The sequence below is a fragment of the Syngnathus leptorhynchus genome, chromosome 1 (assembly GCF_054491065.1).
Source record: "Syngnathus leptorhynchus isolate UIUO chromosome 1, UIUO_Slep, whole genome shotgun sequence".
NCBI classification, from domain to species: domain Eukaryota; kingdom Metazoa; phylum Chordata; class Actinopteri; order Syngnathiformes; family Syngnathidae; genus Syngnathus; species Syngnathus leptorhynchus.
In genome coordinates this window covers 15,927,117-15,949,114 of record NC_141195.1, presented here as the reverse complement: position 1 = coordinate 15,949,114, position 21,998 = coordinate 15,927,117, and the positions used below count along the sequence as shown (strand labels likewise).

The 21,998-nt window shown below is 42.7% G+C and overlaps 1 protein-coding gene across 2 annotated transcripts; it reads left to right on the top strand.

Annotated features, from left to right (window-relative positions):
- The first annotated feature begins 7,603 nt into the window (after window positions 1-7,603).
- LOC147062190 (uncharacterized) lies at window positions 7,604-20,240 on the top strand. 2 transcript variants are annotated; one of them, XM_085928511.1, is made up of 12 exons: window positions 7,604-7,672; window positions 8,797-11,490; window positions 12,425-12,578; window positions 12,697-13,011; window positions 13,287-13,388; window positions 14,039-14,286; window positions 15,003-15,140; window positions 15,272-15,438; window positions 16,198-16,343; window positions 17,244-17,321; window positions 17,791-17,959; window positions 18,649-20,240. In XM_085928511.1, the coding sequence occupies exons 1-12, from the start codon at window positions 7,604-7,606 to the stop codon at window positions 19,577-19,579; spliced, it is 5,211 nt and encodes a 1,736-aa protein (XP_085784637.1). In that variant the 3' UTR covers window positions 19,580-20,240. The 2 variants fall into 2 exon arrangements, with proteins under 2 accessions (XP_085784637.1, XP_085784646.1); XM_085928520.1 differs by having other exon boundaries at window positions 18,737-19,163.
- The last annotated feature ends 1,758 nt before the right edge of the window (window positions 20,241-21,998 follow it).

Genomic DNA, 21,998 nt, shown 5'->3' with positions numbered 1-21,998 from the left:
TGGCTTTTGAAAAATTGCCATGGTTGCAACACCCACCAACTAGTACAACTGCCACTAAAACAATGGTTTTGTATCAAGCTGTTTTTTTTTTCAGGTTTGTAAATAATTGATGAAAAGCAGCAAATGACATGCTGTCTCCCACCAATATTTGCTGGAAAAAAAACACAATATGCATTTTGGGGTTGATTGAATATGCATATAATTTTGGTTGGCACAAAAAAGCAACCGAGTTATAAGTTGGGGGATAATAAAAAAGAAAATGAGTTCTCTAAACTCTTATTTCTTTGTTGTGAAATGCAGTAGATCCAGTTTTCACCACAGAAAAACTTTTAATATTTTGTTGAATTGCCCATATTATATTTTTATCAAAGTCTGCTTGCGTTTTTGCCACTCATAGGTGATAGGAAACAAATCAGACCATGAATAGCAAAAATCTGCAGGATAATTCCATGACACTCTAAATGCAAGGTGGATGAGGGAGAGATGACCCAGCGATTCGTTAAATAAAACTCTGCGATACCTGAGATTTTGGTTTCAAGTAAATCAAGTAAATATTGGTGCCAGTATTGCCGATACCTATACTTTTAAATACTATGCTATTTTGAATTGCTTGTTCAATATCTTTTGTGCAAATAGACATTCTTGTTGGGTTCTTAACTGTGACCAACTACCTTCAATGGAAAACCCAGTGTTGTTGATTTAAATAGCATTGTACAAAGTACGTCGTAGTAATCTGCATATTCTTAGTCTCTGCCTTTTGCAAATTCCTTTAGTCCAGACACCTTCTTTGAGCTTGTTTTGATTGGATTAGTTACATAAGATAATCCTTACAACCTTATTTACCATTGTTAGGCTTCCTTTCTGCTGCCAGTCAGAGAGAGCAAACAAAGCATATGACTCTTAACGTAAAATGTCCGTCACTGTACACATTATTTGAAAATAACCAAAATCATAGGAATAAGAAAGAATCCAGACTCGCCGTTTGGTATCGATGCAATACCAATACGCACATTAGTATCCATTTTTAAAAATCTGCTTCAAGTGAAATTTAAAACACAATCAAAACAAGATTTTCAGCCGTTGAAGTTTCTGGCTGATTGACATCCTTGGATGGAGTTTTTTGGACATGTGGTGACTCCTTGACTGGAAGTGTACCTTGAGGCGGCATTTATAGGACGTGCAGCCTTGAGCTGCCAAGCTGTTTCCCATCAAATCCAGTTATGTAATCTGCCATCTTCCTTCGTTCTCGTCTAAGCTTGTTGGCTACGGGTGCGCCAAGCAGCATTCCTGAAGACCCTGTGGCAGATCAGGCCAATCGCGGCGCAGGTCAATGATCCAAGCGCAGTGATGCGGCATTGTCATTAGCTTTGCAGCGACTTGCAAAGGTGACTTCTCAGCGAATGGCCAGTTCAGGCTTTGGCAAAAGTATTCACTCTGTACTTAAGTTGAAGTACAGATACTTGCGTGGAAAAATACTCTGGGTTTTACCTTTAGACAATGGATATTTGAACACAAATGGAGGAGCAGGACATGTAAACAGACAATACTACACTTACAGGCATTAATTCTTCCTCCTCTGTAAAAACAGCTCATATTTGCTTATTGAATGGCAAAGAGCTAACGCTAGCTCTTCTTTGTTTGCCAGTATGACTGTGTAACCACCTGTGACCAAGGCGAGCACACCCGAAGCAGCAGCAAGGGAATTTAATTAAAGAATGAAATTATAAATGTGTTATCCCTCTATTTATTTAGTTTACTTTCTCATAGATACATTACAGAAATCTTTTTTGGATGGAGAGGCTGGAAGGGGAAAAATCTACCCTTTCTTAGTTCCCACCACCAAATTTGTGGTCTACTTTTAACCTATTCCTGAGAACCTCCACTGCTTCTGCACCTGGGGATGATAAACAGATCTCCTTTCAGCTCCTTAGTCTGGGGAACTGGGTGGAAAGGACCCACACAGACATGTTTGACTCTCATATTCCTAATTTCCTTTTCAGTCGCCGTGCGGCTCCGCCCCCACAAACCGATGAGTGAAGCTGCAGGTCTGTTGACACGAGTTTGTTAATATCTCAGGTCGTCCGGTCATGGAACCGGACGACACATTGACTCTACAAGTGAGTGGAAGATTTTTTTATGGAAGCCAGAAATGGACATTAAAGTTTAGTACTGGTGGGGCCTCACGTGTGACACCGCTGTAACATTTATTGGCCAGTTAACTGGCTGCAGCTGTACTTTGTTATGTAACAAAAGAAATCCTTGACAGAAGAACACAAACAGGTCCAACCCCTCAAGAAGAAAAAAAAAAAAAAGATATATAAAATTACGTATTATTAACAGTAGTGGTTTAGTCCCACACTGTATGTGGAAGTCATCAGTAAGTTTCAAATTTCGAGCAAGTCCTACGTCACTGTGGCGTAAACCGAGCAAGTTGAGTCGGGTCGCCACGAAATTTCATTGTCAATTCATTCATCGGGTTAAGTAAGTCATAAGTCAAGTTTTACGATCTTGCTCAGTCACAGCATAAATTTGCACTTTAGCTACTATGCACTCGGTGCTTAGCTGTGCTAACGTCACAGTTTTCTCATTGTTCCAAAGTCAATGTCTGTCTTGCCTGTTACCGTATTGGCCCGAATATATGACGGTGTTTTTTTGCATTGAAATAAGACTGAAAAAAGTGGCGGTCGTCTTACATTCGGGGTCTAGACATTATACCAATTCACAAGGCTAGATGACGCCAGATATCTTTAAAGCGAATGCTGAACTTAATTCCCCAGGCCCAAGCGAACCCCAGTCACAAAAATAAAAATAGCGGTAGCACGAAGAAGAAAAATTGAAAATAGGGGTAAGAAAGAAAATAGAAGAAAAAATGAAAAGAGATAACAGAAAATGGAAAAACCAGAAGCCATTCATTTCCAAATGTGATTGCACTTTAGTTTACATATTTAAATGTTCAGATATTAAAATGTGATACACAGTTTTTACATGATTTGAATGAGGCAAAATAACATGTTTTTTCTCTCTCGAATATATTGTTATAATCATTTGTTTCAGATGTACTGTAATTATTTTCTGTATAAAAATTAAATTTAGAGTTCAAAAAGTCTTTTTTCAAACTTGAGTGTTGAAAAAGAGGGGGCCGTCTTATATTCAGGATCGTCTTATATTCGGGCCAATACGGTACTTTCTTATATTCACTAGTACACGCACAACAGACATGAAGCTTAATAAATGCAACTACACAAAAACTATTTTCTTTTCGAAACAAAACAAGAGCCACACACCCTTAGGAAATTCAGATTTTTTATTATAAACAAAGTAGATCAAAGTCATGTACTTCAAGTGTAAGTTGAGTCTCATAAATACTTAGCAGAGGTTCCGTAGATCCGTAAAAAGTCTGAAATCAGTCTTTCAAAAGACTATACAAAAATAAAATATCAAGAATTGTGATTTGATCATTGTTTGCAAACACAAGTGGAGGGTTTTGTGGCTACTTTTGTAGCATCTGTAGTGTGTGTAGTCGAAGTGGGGGGGCATGTGGTGTGTATGCACGCATAGTGTGTCTCGTGCAGTGCTGTTTCCATTTCTACGTGGAGTTAAACGGTCCTTGTTTCTCATTAAACTTAATTCTTCTCAGCGTGTGTCCCCCGAGACAACAAGATGGATATCGCTCTCGCAGCGTTGTAGTTTCCCGGGTTCTCGCAATAGAAGCTCCATCGCCGTGATGGATGCCATCTGGTGACTGGTGGAGAGAATGACTGATTGTTATTACTGTAAAGCAAAAAAGCAGAGGCCATTTTTTTGCAAAAAATACTTTTGTCTTGGCGGTTTCTGGAAAAGCTGTCAAGACCCTTGTGGAGGCGCCGGAAGAATCTTTCATTTGTCTCTGGTGGTTTTACGTGCAAGAGCCAGATCGTTTTATTCAAGTTTATCAAAGGAACTTGCAACCGCTTTGCCGTCACAACTAGTTAGAACTTGTTGTGGTTGAGTTGAAGTGGTGAACATATGAAACTAGAGGGCTTATTACTCCTCATGCCATTTTCTCTAATTGCTTACATTCAACCATCTCATACTATTTGTTTGAGTCAAATTTGATGCATTTTGACATTTGTCAGTGATAAAAATAACCCAAATAGTAACCATGTCTGAGAACAGTGTGTGTCCCTACCACATTTGCTCAGGTTCTTGCAAAAGCATGCAACTGTTGATCTCTGAAGGGTCTGGGGGAATCTTGAAACTGTAAAAGAGTCCAAGTTATGTATATGTGTATTTTTATGGGACGGGGGCGTAATGTTCTCGGGGGAGTTTGAAACTGTCTCAAGAACCATCTATTTCGACCACATTTGTAGATGTTCCTGCAGAAACACCTGCTGGTCTTTCAAGGCTCATGTGGGAATTTCTAAACAGCATTTAAGGATGATCATATACGTATACTGAACACAAGTAACAAAGGGTGTCTTGACACAGGCACGAGATCTGCACCTGTCAAAACAGGTAGCCTTGATATTTGTCTGAAACACTCTTTTAGGATTAATCATCCATGTATTATTGTCTGACAGGCTATAATGTATTTGGAAAAATCTGCGGTTCATATTTCAAATGCAGACAATTATTATTGGGGATATTCTTGGCTGGAACATAATATGTGCAAATGGAAAAATGAGCATTACCGTGATGATTTAAGAACGTAGCCCAAGTGGCAGCCACCTTGCCAATTGTGAAACAACCGTAGTCTCGGCGGTAAATCATTCTGTAAAAACGTACGCTACAGAAATACAATGAATTCTTGACTGATTTGCTTTAACGATAGTCATCTGTAAACTACCCAAAATAAAAACAACTGGTGAATTGCAAAGAATATTATTATTAATATTATTTAGTTCCAATTGTTTTTGGTTTTCACCACAAGGCGCTTTACACGATGAGTTCAAGAACCACACTCATACATAAAGGAAAACCAACGGCACTTGACAATAATAACCAATTTGTTATCGGAGGCAAACAAAAACTCCCTCTAAGAGAGGAAACCTCAAACTGAATTTAAGGTCTGCCTCATGATTAGATAGAGAGAGAGGCAGAGTTATAGAAAACTGGATAGCAGCAGCCAAGGAACATAATAATAACAATAACAATAACAATAACAATTATAATAATGATGATGATGATGATGATGATGATAACTTCTTTCTGACTCTCAATGCTAAACTCAATAAGATGCCGCCATCTAGTGTTCAAAAGTGGATTTACACAGAAAACAACAAGCTTGAGTTAGAACTGGACAAAACAAACGAACAAAAAAAGTCTGTGAGATAGCAGACTGTGATGGCTGGTGGGAGCATACTACTTTGTAGATGTAGTATTGAAGAAAAGAAATTGTGTATTACTCGTCATTGTTGTTTTTACTTTGGGTTTGGGCCAACCTACACTAATTGCGCTTCAGAAAAAAAAAACAGTTCATCACATTTCATTTTCTTTTAGGTTTGTTGTAGTAGCCTGTTTGACATTTCCCCATGTGATGTCCCAGAAGCGAGCACATTCCTTTATACACCGTCATAATATTTAGACACGTGTACCCCCCTCACACACACACAAACACAGGTTCACAGAGTTAAGCAACTCAACAAAGCACACAAGCAGAGAAGGAAACCCCCAAGATGTCATGATGTCATCAAACTCAACATCTGCTTCCACTCAGCAATCTCGTTGAGATCCAGGAGGAGGACACCACCCCCTCACAACCTGTACACCAGAATCCCCCCACAACCACCATCCTCCCTCCCCCTGCAGCCGAGCTGACCCTCAGAGCGCCTCCCCCTCGACGCATCAGTCCACACCCCCCCTCGGACCTCCCTGCAGACAAACTGATCCCCGCAGCAGAAACAACAAACAATTCCAGCATTTATGGAGCTTTCAAACAGATGTCCACATGTTTGTTCTCTCGTAACCACATGTTCTTTTACTGCATGTGTCAAACGGTCACGTGACCCTCACCTTGCGCGGTTAGAGAAGATTTAAGGGGGCTCATAATTTTGTTTGACTCGTTTGCCTTTTTTTGATTGATTTAAGTTCTCAGGTAGTTTGACATTTGACAGTAATAAAAATTCTCTAATTATCATTCTTTTTTCCTAAAATTTGATGAGTTTTGTTAAAGTGACAAAAAAAAAAAAAATCTGTGGTGTGCAACTGGGAGACTGATTTGAGATGCGTGGCCCGATCATCTACTTGGAAGCTCGATTTTATTTTTAGACTTATTTAAGGATTGATTGATTGATTGATTGATTGATTGATTGATTGATTGATTGATTCTAAATAGGGTAACTGATCTTAAATTAAAAAAAAAAAAAAGTAAAAATCTTTGCTTAAAAACGTCTGCTCGCTTACTGGTGGTCAGAACAGAAATATAATGTGACCTGTAGCAAACAAGCATCGAGTGCAAGTGAGGTGAGGCAAAAAACAACACCTTAATAAAAAAAAAAATATTTCATGAACTGGACTCGTGTAATTCTCCATCAATCCACATGACGGCGCTGACGTCACGCATTGGCGTACATATAGTGTAGCTACGGTGCAATAACGTGCAGGCTTTTTAGACTTTTTAAAATAGAGGCACCAACCTTTTTGTAAAACTGACTATTTTTCACGATTCTTCGTTTCCAAGAAAAGCACAATTACATATTTATTATTCCTATCATATTTTACTGCGTTTGAGGCAGCCCGGTTACAGATACGCAGGTACTTGAAAGTACATTTCTTTTAATGGGCTCCTAATTAATGTGAAGAGACGCAGTACAATTCATACGCCTATTTTACTTCTTAAATACAGGAGTTTAATTCTGTGCCATTTATACCAGTGATTTCTTTTACACAAATACCTGTGTTCTACTTAAATAGGTCAACGTGTGAGTACTGCCTCTGTTGTCATTTTAATTTTTCTTTTTGAACTAAAGAACATTTCAAAGTCTGTACTTTGTCTCTTATGTAAACGAATTGAATCAGTGCCAAGCTTCTTTTTCCATTCTTTGCCACTAAAGTATCTTTATTTCGAGGTACGAATACTTTGCCTTTGGTAAAATTATTTTATATTTTCATACTTAAAAATATGCCAGTCATTTTTTTATTATTATTAATTTTACTTATATACAGGAATACTTCTAATTCTCTGATGACAGCAAAAAATGATGCTTGCACTTTGCTTCTTCTACTTAATCGAAGGAGTACTTGTAGTTTTACTAGAAGCGGGGGGGCTGTGTTTCCAAAAGAACAAAGTATTATTGCCACCGTTGGTTATCATATCCTGTTTATTTTGAAAGAAAGGCCGGAAACGTGGTATAACACAAAAGATTTGACGCGAGAAATATTGGAATCAAGCGAGGGTGAAGTGAAGTGATGAGGAAGCTGACCGGCGCACGCACAAGCGCTCAAGCAAACGGAACATGGGACGATTTCCCATTTTTTTAATGTATGCTTTTTTTTCTTAATATTATCAGGTTGGAATATTTGTTTTACGGAAGAACACTCGCACAAGCTTAGATAAGGCACTTTCTTTTTTTTTTTTTGGGGGGGGGGGGGGGGGGGGTGATGTGCGTGTGCTCGTGCCACAGCGATGACGACAGACGTTTTTACTTTGGCACGTGAGGAGACAAATAACACGCTCCCCGCCGAGCACAAAAAGGTGAGTTGAACATTTTATATCAGCAGTGTCAAGTTGGCATAGAACTTTTCAGTCTGCTTTTGGGTAGAATTTAGCTGGTTTATTCCTTCTGCAGGGGCGGATCTAAAATCGTTTGCTATAGGGTGCAGGGTGGCACTTTCAAATATAACATTCCTGTTGCAGGTGTTTTTTTACTCCACCAACGCAGACAGCTTTTCATCTTCAATTTTAACTTCAGTCGAGGTCGATTGTGAATTTGTGATTGTTCTTGTGGCAATATGGTCTGACAAGGTGGATGTCATTGATGACATCACAGCACATGTTGGGGTGGTGGCAAGAAGAGCTTTCTTGTCAGTGAGGAGAGATGATTTGTTCTTAACCTTTATTGAGCCAAGACACATTGCAAAACTATCATGCCACACTGCCAAAGACAAATGCATTCAGTCTCACAAAAGTGTGCACACCCCTCATATTTTATTGGTGTTTTACTTCATAGTACTTTCATGGAAAAATACCAAAGAAATAACCCTTTGCCCCAATGTATATATACATCAGTCATTTCCCAATTAATTAAAGGAGCTAAAATACAATTGTCTTATTCAAAAGTACAACTTGCTTAAAGTTTTCATAACTGCTTCCACAGGCAAATAAACATTGCTAGCCGAATACAAAGATTTGTTTGTTTCTGTAAATGATTAATACACCAGTATGGTAGATGTAATGCTTGTGATGCTTTTGACCATTGACAGCCTCAATTGACAGGCCCTCCTGGACCTTGGTAAACAGTTTCAATCTAATACTCAAACTGAGACAATAGATGAGCTCTCACTGGAGTCAGTACCGTTCAATTCAATTCTCAAGATAAGAGCTGTCATGGAACAATCACTGTGGCCCTTGTGTAAGTGTTGATGTGTCCAATCTCCGCTTCAGAAAGTATGATCACCATGTGAAATTTGAAATCAAATTAGAAGCGAAGGGATTGTAAGTATTAGTGGAAGAGGAAAACAAACAGTATTTCTGAGTTAAAGGTAAGACGTTGATCCTTGAGATAATTTTGGAAAAAAAAACGTTTTGCTTGAGTTTGACTCTGGGAATCAGATGTATCTGCCCATCCTGTGTAACATTCATTCTCATGCTTGTTGCAGGTGGATGCTAGCACTGGTTTCTGGATGGACCCTGTCGCCTCACTCGGTGTAGACTTCAAGTCAGTGACGGGAAAAAAACTCCTTGGCAAAAGTGTTCTTCCTCCTTCTGTCACTGCAAACCAGGCCCAACCTAGCCAATCTCTCCCGCCTGCCTATGGACATTGCAAGAATCCTTCACCAGAGCTGCAGAAAGTACTGGTTATCCCTACAGCTAGAGACATAGTCACAACCAATGACAGGCTTCTAGATTCGAGACTGAATAGTATCAGTAGCTTCTTGAAACTCCCTTGGATGAGTCCTTACACTGAGGCTACCATGTACCCCTTCCTTGACATGGCATACAAGGCCTCATTCCTGGCCCAGGCCTCCCCATTCATATACCAGCAGTTAGCATACCAGTCTCTGTGCCATATGGCAGAAGGCGGCTCAGCTGAAGACAGATTCTTTTATTTACCCCAGTATGTTCCTACACATGTTTCTTCTCAATTGGAGTCTGACTTCAGAATACCCGCATCCATGTCAGCTGCCATCTCACCCCTGCACACATTGCAGGGGCCTTCGGTACATCAGCAAACATCTGCCCTCAGCACCTCCCTGTACCAGGACGCTCTAGCTTCTGCTTTTCACTTTGATGATTGCCATCGTAACAACAGTCGCGCAAAGTCCGGTCTCCCCACTTCTGCTAAGACTAGTTCTACAAGCAACAGTCGCTCTGCCTGTGATCCAGTAAACAGTTCAGTCCCTGGTTCTACCTCAATGTCGACATCAGTGGACTCCCGGAAGACTTCAAAAAAAAGGTCTGCATCATCTAATGAACTTGCTGGGTTTCCATCCTTCTACATTGGTAGCCTTAGTTCTGAACTAGACTCCCTGAAACAAACCAGCAGCCGACAAAACCGCTCTAGCCCAGATCACTGTAGAGCTGCGAAGTCTCTTTCACCTGCAAGAACATCAGCAGACAGAAAGGTACATTCAATACCTTTGGATCTTTCTGCAAAAAAGACAAAAAGCTCATCAAACAGGTTCCTGTCCGAATTAGACCTCTTTGCCCAGCTAAATTATGGGCTACAGGCGAGTGATGAGAAGTGCCTGAAAGAGAGCCCAGAACCCCCAAAAGTGAAAACCTCTTTGAAGTCGGATAAGGCTGCACATTTTTCACAGAATCAAAGTTTCCCTGGCATTAGAAAACTTGAGGTTGGCAGCCTACCCTCAAAAAGATCTTCTGAATCATTCTCTTCCACAAATTTGGGCCAGCAAGCAGTGCATGTGACAAATGCTAAAGAGGCACACACATTCTCTGGAAAACAAATACTGTCCAAGGTCCAAGGAAAAGATAAACAATCAAATCAACCCAAGGAACAACAGCCACACGTGGGACTCGGATCCACTTCCAGACGACTCCGCACTGACTCTTTTATTCCACTTGATTTAGGCTGCGGCAATGGCTACCTTCCATACTCGATTACGGACACTGTGTCCTTGCAGCACATGTCCATATCGGACAAAAGACATAGCCACCACCACCCCATCCTCCGTGGTCACAGCGGTAGTAGGACTTACATATCTTCAAAACTGGGTTTTCAACACAGAGTAGATTCACAGGATACCTTACCCTCTCTGACAACTCAGAGAGACCTCGAAGAACTCTCAAACAGGTCTCTGTCAAAATCTTGTAATGTAGAGCGAAACAGAGGCCAAGAAATCCAGCAAAAGCCAAGCCAGACCAAGAAACCAGAACCCGAGCAAAGAGCTAGTAGCAGCGAGCGGGCTTCAAATGAAGCCTTCAAATCTTTTTGCAACCCGTTCAATAGGGTTAGCGAGAGCATCGTTTGTGTTGACATGGCTTTTGAAGAAGTTGACAAATCACCCACCAATCGCAACAAAAGCTTCCTTGCCAACCAGACTGTTGGGCAGCAGGGCTTACAAGCCCCCACATCCCAGCTACATTCTCTTCATCACAAGTGTTCTTCACCCCCTCCTCCCAGCGAGGAGATTTCAATAGAAGATTGTCTTAGTCCATCTCAGGACCTCCCAGACGAGCGGACGATGCGTTGTGCCAGAACATCTCCCGAACAGTTTTCCAAGAAGAAGATCATTGGGGCCCCATGTGGTTCAAACAGCTTGGCAAGAGATGAACATGGTGCTGAAGCACTTGACGAAAGTGATGATGACGACCAAGTCAATCAGGACCCATCCTCAAATATCTGTGCAAGTAAAGAATGTTCTTATTTGTGCTCCGCTGCCACCCAATGCCTGGATGGTCAAGCTATTGGATGCGGTTCTCATTCAGATCATTCACTTTGTACCAGTAAGACAACAAGCGGCGATACGCCTCTGCTTGTAGCAGGCGGTGGCGTCGACTCCGAAGCCGGGTCCTTTGTCTCCATCAACCAAAGAGAACAAAACATGGCAGTTGACAGCCAAGGCATCGATCATAGGTCTCTTGTATATGAATCCAATGTTAGTGATTGTTTAGGTCAAGAGCATTTGCTGGACAATAATTCCAGAGACACTACCTTTCACACGAATGAGAACACCCAGGACATCATGGATGTCCAAGTTGGTGAGGGGAAGGATACCTGCACCACCACCCAGCCAGAACCTTTTTCCAAATGTTTGGACAGTCAACCAAAGTTGGAGACTGAAGAATCTTGTGTTTCCCTGTCCAGCTGGCCGAGTCAAGAGCAGTGTAAGGTATGAACCCTTTCATTCATTTTTTTGAGTATTCCCTGGAATAGTTTTGTTTTTACAGTACACGAATGCATTGTTAATACACGGACAATAAAGTAAATCTTTTGGGCCTTATTTTGGTAGACAGCGCATACTGTGCTCAATGTAAAAATGGTCACAGCTTAATTTTGATGTTGTGAGCTTGGTGGTGGATAAATATCCCAACAGTGTGCATCGAACCCTCTAAATCATTGTGGAAATGAATTGAATGCATTATTATCACCTCCCTGGCTGCTGCACAGCTACTATATTGTTTGTATGCATGTGTGTGGTGTCTCTGTGTGCGGTGGCGGGGTCACGCACACAGATGCGCATCGGGGGTGGAAGGCGGCCTCCTAGTATACAGAGGTGATCTTCTTGCAGATCCATATAAATGTACTTTGCGCCATCGATTGGACTCCAGTGAGTCCATTTCGGCTTGCGCAATGTCAAAGACTGTGCACGCCTCTTCCGTGCTGAATTTAAAGAGAATGAGTGGAGCCACGTTCCTTGGTCAGATAGCAAGTTGGCCTTATTCACTCCCACAGCAACGCAAACGCCCCTTTCTACCTGCGTCCATCTACAAAAATAACCATGGCCTTTTGCCAACAATGTTGGTTTCGAGAGGCGGATGTCAGTATACAGTAGGTGCAAGTCATAAGAACATCTCATAACCTTTCAGTTTCAAGCGAGTCAAGTCTTTCTAAAGTCCTGAAATTGGTTAAAGTCTGAATCAAGCCATATTGCTAGAGTTTCCCACCTCTTTTAAAAAGAATCTTCTGAAGAGATCACTGCTATGGTTGCAACTTCTGACCACCGTGAAGAGCAGACAACCACATTTTCAGGAGACAACCGTGAAGAGTGTTTAATTTGTTTTGTTTATATATTCCGCAAGCTTAAGATGCTCCCTTCTTATCAGCTCAAGGAAAACCAGAATGACGAGACGGCGGCAGCAGGGGAGACTGAGCTGGCAGACGCCGGTGGGGGCGAAGGGGGATGGTTGGATCTGTGCCAGCAGAGTGACGGGAGGGGAGGACGCTCCCCTCCTGCGGTCCACAACGAAGGACAGAAAGGTAAGAGGAAGTAAAAGGAAGGAGAATGTTTACACAAATTTGGTTGCACCTGTAAAAAGGAAGTTTCAAAAATATATGGTATTTATATTTTTGTGTGTATATCGTTTTCATGATGCAGGTGCACAACCGTCATCCATTTGTGTCACATCTGTGTACAACCGTGCCAACGACCTGGTAGGCAAGGATGGTTGCTCAACAGAGAAGATCCAGAATGAAGAAAGTGACAAAGAAGAAAGGCAACGGGATGTTGCCACAACCAGCGGCGGTCTGGTTCACTGGAACGAAACGTCCGCTGTGGAGGGCCTCAGCGGTTTGGATCCCAACATGGCAGCAAATCGCAAGCACATGTTCAGCCTGGAGCCATTTCACCAGAGCAACATCGGTGGTCGCTGGATGAAGCGAAAAAGAACGGAAGACATGGGAATGAAAAACGGTATGTTGTTTTCCCGTCCTCCATAAAACCAGCATTGTCGGTCGGCCTTACAATATTAGCTCATTTTAGAGTTTTTTTTGACTGGAATGAATTAATGGCATTACCATTCATCCCAATGAGGAAACGTGATTTTAGTTAATAGCACGGTCACAGAATAACTTGCACGCCCAAGTAAAGGTGCCACCGTGGTATATTATTATTATTATTATCATTACGATTATTATTAATAATATTATGGTTTTCCTGTCCATCTTAATTCATGGTTTGCACAATAGATGCGACTCAGACTGATGAAGACACGAACAAGCAAAAGAGTTGCATGGAGCTGAACGGCCCCTGCTTCAAAAAGCCCCGTCTACCCAATGACGACGTGAAAGGTATTCAACCCTCTTCTTTCAAGATAGTATCCCCCATTAGCAGAAAGTCAACTGTTGCAGGCTTCTTATAGAAAGTGTGCAAAAGTACATTGAACAAAATGTTTAAATTCACAGGCAAATGCGGAGGATGTTTTCAGGAAACAAGTTAAATGTTGAAAAGGATTCACCCATGACAGCACTAATGCCTAAGGGCAGAAAATGCAACCAGCTAATAAATTATTCATTCATGGTAAAACAACCTTGGGCTGTATTTACACGTTTCTGGTTTCTATTTCCTGCCTTCACCTGCTGGCTTGCACGATCACGCTCAGCATTCGTGTTGTGTGAAGTCGCAGGTTTGTTAGCGAGGAACCACGTCATGTGCTCGCAATGTAGCAATAAGACTAACTTGAATTTGAGATTAGAACAAGTTCATTTGATCGTCTCTCTCCAGGGAGAGTGTTTCTTTCAAGTTAGCTCCATATATAATTTGATTGTGTTTTTAGAATTTAGGATAGGAAATCTTTGATGTGCTCCATCCTTTACTGCTCCACAATTTGATCGGTCCCGAATGTGTGTTTCAATTCGTATCGCAAAAAGGCTGTCTAAGGGCAGCCTTTATTATATCACACACATAAACCTGTGTGTATGAATATATATTTTTTCATCAGTCCATGTGGCCTCATCCCCGGGGGTACAGACGGACAGTGCTAGCCTCTGGCAACCCTCCCACGTCGCCTCCTTCCGCCTCCGGGAGAAGCATCAGAAGCTGAGGGAGAACCGTAGGGTCTCGTCACTCCTCCCATTCTTATCTGATGACAGCCCGGATAAACCCACGGGGAAACATCCATGCAAGACCAAGCACACGAGGGAGGCAGCAGAAAAGGAAGGAGGTGATGTGGAGGACAGAATCAGCCAGGTGAGAAGTGAAAGTTCTTCAGAAGTCATTCCAGAAAAAAAAAAAATCATGTCATTCTCATTAAAGGTTATCCATTAGCTATTTTTATACATATTTCAGTATAGTCCTGGAAGCACAAGCAATTTACTTTTCAGTTGTTTATCAGAGTGTTTGTGTTGCCTTGTGCTTTGCGACAGCAGCCGTAGAAGACATTTCCTCTGGCAGAGTGAACACACACGCACACTTTTCTGTCACTCTACGCTCCGCCGTTGCCGGGTAGCGCGTACACAGACGCACGCACCCCTCCAGGGCCAAGCTTGAATCCTGTCTGCCGATGCGTGACGGCGAGCGGCGCCTGCACACGGCCATCACGCACACACCCTGACACACGTGCCGTGCGTGCGGCTGCTAAGCAGCAGAGGCAGTTGCCGCTGTCAGCATCTTTGTGATGAAGATTTTCATCAACAGACAGAACATGCATAAAAAAAAACAATCACGTGCTCACAGCGTGGCTCAGCGTGAAGTTTAAAAGTCAGTTTAAAGTAATGCTAAAAAGCAAGGCAGAACGGGCTTGACGGGATGAGAAATAGCTTCGTGTTGCAGAATTTTAACCGTTAAACGAACGGATTTTGAACACCAACAGTGGCGAACCATCTGATTTAAAATTTTAGTCAATTTTAGTGTAATACATAATTTATTCTAACTCATTTGATTATTATTTTTTTGGTCTCTTTCAGGTTTCACTCGACACATGCTCACCACCTCTGCAGCCGAACCTTGCAGTTGAACTTGCACCCTCAGAATTGTGTCACCTAATTGTGAATAAACATGCCGGAGAGACGCTGCTGCAACATGCCGCCCGGCTGGGAGACGAGGTAACTAATACTGCATTATAACATTCAGCGCTTAAAAATCTGCCCTGAAGCCGCTGTGCGAAACATATTTGATGAAACCTAGTCATCTTCATGTTCTCTTCTCATTGGCTGCTGGTTTTGCATGTGACCAGGAGGCAGTGCTCTACTGTCTGCAGCTGAGGCTTTGCAACGTCAACCATCAAGACAATGCTGGCTATTGCGCCTTGCACGAGGCCTGCACCCAAGGCTGGTTCACGATTGTGCACCACTTGGTGGCGCACGGGGCGGACGTCAACTGCAGCGCTCAGGACGGAACCAGGTCAAATACTTCCTTGGAGTCCTGATTGCAAATACTGTATCTCAAAAAAGTGACTTCAGTATATACCTTTCATTTTTTGGTTCATGTTCTATTTTCATCTGACGACAAATGAAACTTTGCTACAATGTAGTCAGTATACAATCCGAGCAAAGGTGGCCGAGGCATTTCTGTGGATGCGCCCGAATTACCGAAGGGGCCATAAGACGCTTTCATATTGGCCAAGAGCATGCTGCAGTTTATCAAGAAAGGTTCCAATCAGAACAGCATGGTTGATCCAAAAAACGAGTGCATGTTCAAGGCGTCATATCCCGAAAAAACACAATATCAATTAAATTACGTCTTTCCATTGTATTTTGCGCTCCATTAGCTTAGCCAACTGGCCACGGCACACGCCTTATTCCTCTTTCGTGGACCAAAACATTTTTTTCCCAATGTCACAGCTGGTAGCTCCATGCACATTGAACAAACAAGCCACGGGGGGAACATAAATGTCGCTGTCAAGTGACCGATGGCTAAAGGAATTTTTTCACGTCATTGTTTTGTTGAGGGGAGTCATGCTTGCCAAGCCATGGCACGCTAGTAGTTGGCTCCTTAGTCTCAAACCTCTATGTTGCAATTGCCTCTTCTTCCACCAAAGCAGTTCCAAATCCATTTTGCCTTCTATTGACGGCTGCAAGTCAAGTCATTTGTTCCTAGCAGTTCACAATGTGCTCGTCCTTTATGTTTCTCCCATGACACGTCTCTCGTGTCTGTCGTCAGGCCGCTACATGACGCTGTCGAGAATAACCACATGGAAGTGGTACGTTTCCTCCTGGCTTGTGGCGCCGACCCCACCCTGACCTCTTACTCCGGACGAGGACCGATAAACATGACCAACAGTGTTGCCATGGAAACCTTCCTAGAGGGTAGGACACGAATAGCAGATGTGTTTAAGGTCTAAGCCTGGGCTAACGTTTGTCAGGTTTGGTTCAACTTAATCAAACGAGTGCGAATAGTCTGTCACTTAGATTGTGAACGTCATCCAATTCCCGGTGTGCACCGAGCAAGGTGAATGCGACCGCTTGGCGAAGGGCGTCTTGGATGGTATGACGCGGTGGAGTTCAATTTTGCCAGCGTTGATAGCGAAAGTTAGGTCGATGCAGAATCCTCCACAGGAAAAAATCTCACTTCACTAATTGCCTCCGTTCTGAGCAGGCGAGGAGGGTGGGTGAGGAGAAGCAGCAGTACAACAGGTCAAAATCCAGTAAGTAGGGCAGGGTGAGACTAGTTGCATACTAGATGTGGTTGACCCAAAAAGTGCTATTGAATATGGGATTGAAACAAGGTTAAACAATCCACCTTAGCTCAAAGTAACGCTAACTATGTGGTTGTTTTATAGAGGGGCGATGTCACAATAAAATGACGACTCGGTGAGCTAGTACGCCGTTCACCTAAATCCCATTTATGATAGCAGACAACAAATCAAACAGGCGTCAGTCAGACGTGCGGGAGAAAACAAAAGAAAAGTGCTGCGGCGTGCCTTCGTCCGCCAGCCTGATTACAATTCACCGCCTGTGTTTGTTCTCTCCCTCCAGAGGCTTTTAATGAGGCTTGGCTGCTGAATCTCAGAACAGCTTACCGCCGCGCAAACACGCACACACACACACGCACACGCACACGCGCAGACACCTGCCGGCATCCGTCTTCTCTCGGCCGCCCCCGTCTGAACACGGCCGTCTCTCGCTGTTAGCGAGGCTCCTTTTGTTGTCTTTCTGGCGCCGTCGTCTCGGGTCGCTAATGGCCCGTCTCTCTTGCTCTCTCCGCAGAATATCTCGCAGATCTCAAGGGAAGGCCGGAAGGTGATTCTGGAATCTGCTGGGATTTTTACGGCAGTTCCGTGTGCGGTTAGTTTCACACAATCAATCAAAATTGCATGAAGGATTGGTGCAAGAACCAAAAAGGCAATGAGGCATACATGAGCTGGTGAGACCAAGTTAGACTGAGCGAGAAATGAGTTTACTCTAAAGTGGTCGTGAAGATTTTTCTTTGCAGTTTGTTTAATGTGCCCTAACTGCTTGAAACATTCTGATTCATGTTGCATTTGTGAAATAAGACTTGCATCTGATTTCATCCGTCAAAGGTCGGAGTCATTATGACACGCTACTGGCCCTCCGTGGTTCACTTAAATTGACATCAAAGTGCCCCCGGAGTCGCATTCGCAATTCAGTTAATTTGTTCATCCATTAATAAATATATTAACCAATTACTGGCCTCAAAAAACACCAAACTGAATATATACTTGGGAAAATATCTTGCAGAAAATTTCTAGATCTCAACAGTTTTCTTTGTCGGTGATTCCTACGGTTTTGGTAGAACCATCCAGTGAAGGTGGCCTTTACAACATCCTGGCCGATCCACCTGGGCCTGAAGAGGAAGAAGAGGAGGAAGAGACAGAGCAGCGGGGCAGAAAGGAGGAGTTTGAATTTGAGCCATCTGACAAGCCACTACCCTGCTACACATTGCATGTGTCGCCGTCTACAGGGTAAGTGGGACGACCATCAGCCAAGGTCAACAGTTTCAGGTTCTCTACGTGTGTTGACTGTTTGCAAGATGGAATAGTGATGGAGGACAAATGAAGGACAGGGGAACAACACAGATCACATTGATCACATTGATTTTGTAACGCAGCTAATTTCAAAGAAAGTTGTACTGTTCAGATCTTTATATACATATAGGTATATATCTATTTATATATATATAGAATATGTGTGTATTTATATGAAAAATCTCCATTCAATACGCAAGAAATGTATTGATTATATACTCATGGTCAACCCTCGAGGGATATTCAAAACACTCTACTGCATATTTTGTGTTGGACACCTCAAAGAGATCCAGATTGCAAACTTGCAGGCTTGCAAGGAGAGTATCAAAGTGAAAGTGGTGCACAAACAGCGCTGCACTTTTTGAGCTGGCGGTAGGGGCTTGCTCAAGGCCAACACTGCAGAAGCCAGGAAGCATTAAAAACATGGGGGAGGGAGGGGGGCGAAAAAGAATGTCAGCAGCACTGAAGAAACAAATGATTGCTATTGTTTGTACCACATATTTCATGTTTTATTTGAACTTTGTGATGTATGCGCCGGATGAGGGTTGTACGATGCCCCAATCTTCTTCAGAATGTCGAATGCGGCAAGTTAATTTTCTCCACTTTTCTACGTGTCCTCTTTCCAGTCCTCGTAACTGGCTCCTCCTCTGTGATGTCTTGGCCTGTCTTCGAATGACACCTAACACCTTCCGTCGCCTCTTCCCGTATCTCGAGGTTCGTGCCATCCCGCAGGCCGAGTTCTACCGCCAGACATCCTTGTCGCATCTCTGGCGCCATCCTGCTAAGCAGGCCTCTTCCCAATGGGTTACCAATGACTTGCTGGAGTTGGTGGAGGCTACACCCAAAATGGCCGCCATGCTCGGCTCTCCCCTCGAATTTGTGGACAGCCGAGCGCTGCCGGAACCGGCACCATCCCCAGGCTCAGCCCCCTTACCATCGTCATCGTCGACTGGCTCAGTTCTGCCAGCATTTGCCACCCTAGACGAAGTTTCGCAAGACCAAAGCGAGCGTTGTGCTCCAGTCGCCGCAGTGGAAAGGAAGGCAGATGCGAGCAGCATCGTCACATGCAACCAAGTGGCCCCAAGTCCCACTCTTCCCAAAAAGACCATCAATAAATCTGAATCTACAAAAAAGGATTGCGCAAATCCAGCAAATATGGACTCTGCTGTGAGGGAAGTGCAGCACTTGCAAAATGGAGTCTCAATGAGTACAAACTGTGGTACCGAGGAGAACATGCAATGCGGTGACCTATCTGGGAACACAGATGCGAACAGTTCTCAGAGTGAAGATAACAATGGTGCTCGCAAAGTAATTGGCGAAGGTTTAAAGAAACTAAGCAGCTGTGCAGCTGAGCAGAACTGTCAAACCTTACGTGATGGCAGCGGTCACACTGTGAAGATGGATGCCGCGTGGCGAAGACACTTGGCAAATGTCAGAGTTCACATCAGGGACTTAGGGGTAACATTTGCAGGAGGCCGGACCCCCAGCAATGTCAAGGTTGTGGACAAGGTCGCTGAGACCAAAGCGACTTTGCACAAAAATCAGCCTGGGAGGTGAAAAGTTACAAATGACCCGTGACCTTTTTTCTTTTTTGACCTTTGCATGGATCAAACATCCGTACCAACCATCCAATCTTCCATTTTCTATCCCGTCATTAAGGTCACGGATGAAGGAGCGAATCCCAGCTGTCTTTGGGCGAGAAACAGGCCAGCCAATCAGACAGGCTGTATTAAGTTATTGTACTGTACATAATGGAAACACTAAATATTCATAGTGTGTACAATTGTTATAATTTATAAATGCTGCCGGTTGTCAGTTTGATGCGGTTTCAGTGATGAATTTGTTCCAGTTCTGGAATATTGTTTACTAGATTTGTATTCTACTTCCTGTTGAATTTTTGTGCTATATGGTCCACGTTCATGCCTCATCAAATAAACACCAAGTTTGTTTGCATCTGACTTCAATTCTCTAGAAGGGGGCCATTCATTTGTAATTATTTACAACATGTATTGACTCTACAAAATAACTCACTACCTCATCTCTCAAATTGTCTTATAACCTTCCTCTAGATTAGTAGCTAACTGTAGCACTGGATGGGCGAATGGATGGATAATAGATCCTATTAATTCATGAAAAGAAAAATCAGTCACCCTGCCCATTTAGTTCATTGGGTGCACAACATCTGACTTCACTAAGTCAAGTTCGTTGTTGTCTTGTTTGGTTTTCAATTTTTGACAGAATGTGGAATCCGAAAAATAAATATGGCCATTGTTGTGTAGGCTTGTTGTCCAAACCCGGCGAACCAAAAGCCTTGTTTTTCTCTGATAGTGTGTGTTTTTGGTGCATTTTGTGATTGTGTGTGCAGATTGTGAGTGAGACTACTCAAAAAGAACTCAACCAAACTTTTCATTCATACTTGTAAAAGAAAACATGATGGCAGTTTGGTTCCCTTCAGAAGCAACTACAATGGCTTGCTATCTTCTGTTCACAACGTCCCTTCAATCAATTTTTTTTTTCCTTTGGACGGGCCTATTTCTTTTGTGGTGCAACTGGTGGCTTCAGGCCAAACACAAGTTTTTGACATTGTTTTAGTCCAACTCAGTAGCCCGTCACACCTATTATATATATACAAACATTATAGAATAGCTTTATGTTATACCATGTCTTTTGACACCATCAAATAATAACAAACCCCAAATAGTTGACCTTGATCATGGCATACCATCCCTGCAATAACAAGAATGTCACATGACCGCTCGTTTTGACTCTTAAAGGTCATTTCGTGTTTTAACCAAACAAGAAGCCAGCAAAACCGAGTGGAAAATTGTGAGGGAAAGCGAGCGAGAAAAACGGAGGAGGGAAATCACGACGGTTTCAAGGTTCCCTTTTTTTATTTTCCCCTCACACACGAACACACTTTTACACATGCATTGTCACACACGTTCCACCAAGACAAGGTCACTCACTCCCTCACTCACACCCGCAGACACGCATACACACACGCTCCATGCTTCACTGGCAAAGCTTTTAACGCTACTTTCTCCTTCTCAGACGATTGCTCTCTCGCTCGCTCCTGCTCTTATCTGACCTGCTCGCTCTTTCATGAGGAAAATTAGGAAATCAATTAGATCCCCTCCTTTCCCAATTTCCTCCCCCTACTTCCTCCACACGTCTTGATGGCGGTGAGAAGTGTCATGAAACAGACGTGACATCATCGTGGCTTTCTCTTCATCAGCTGCGATGGCAACTCCCTAAACTAGAAAAAATCCGTGAGAGTCTTATGGAGGAGGATTAATAGCTAACGAGGGAATTCTTTCAATGCTTTTGTTGTAAATAAAAAGAATGCAAATTTAAATAATTACCCATTTTGATCTCTTTAATAGTACATCTTCAGGATGGAAAGCCTCGATTGACACTGACAGCAGTACTACTGCAAAGGGCAAGAGCGTCAGGCAAGTTATACACATTCATCACTGTGAAAAAGGTTGAAAAGAGTCTTGATAAAATATTTTCTGCCTTCCTCTCGCTTTTTCTTTCCTGCTCCCCTGGAATAACACTGCTTTGTTTTTCGCCACAACATGTCAACAAGTAGCTATGTCGGTTTTTGTTATAGCCGTATCCCGAATCAAGTCTGCATAAGTGCAGTAAGAGTATGGCATGGTCCATTTCATGAGAAGGGGTGGGGGCGTTTGAAACGAACGTCATAGACTAGTCATTTTCACATCGTGTTAATTGCACGAGTGTGTTTCTATGTGTCCACCCCATTGAGTGTTAATTTAACAGTTTCCAAAGTGTTACTTGTTTTTACACTAAACCGGCGACTCACTGACCAAGCTCTATCTCCTCATGATGGGCATTAGGTCCCTCGCCATTAGCATATTTTATTTTCACTTAAAATTTAAGGTTAGGTCAAATCTAAGACCCATACAATACCAAGAAAGAACATTTGCTTGTAAATGAAGTCTTAACAGAACCA

What these genes read in the sequence shown, in the direction of transcription:
- LOC147062190 (XM_085928511.1), top strand. Translation starts at nt 7,604, where the DNA reads ATGACGACAGACGTTTTTACTTTGGCACGTGAGGAGACAAATAACACG. An exon ending in TCCCCGCCGAGCACAAAAAG is followed by an intron (nt 7,673 to 8,796) that starts GTGAGTTGAACA and finishes TGCTTGTTGCAG; the next exon opens with GTGGATGCTAGCACTGGTTT. An exon ending in CATGGAAACCTTCCTAGAGG is followed by an intron (nt 16,344 to 17,243) that starts GTAGGACACGAA and finishes CTCTCTCCGCAG; the next exon opens with AATATCTCGCAGATCTCAAG.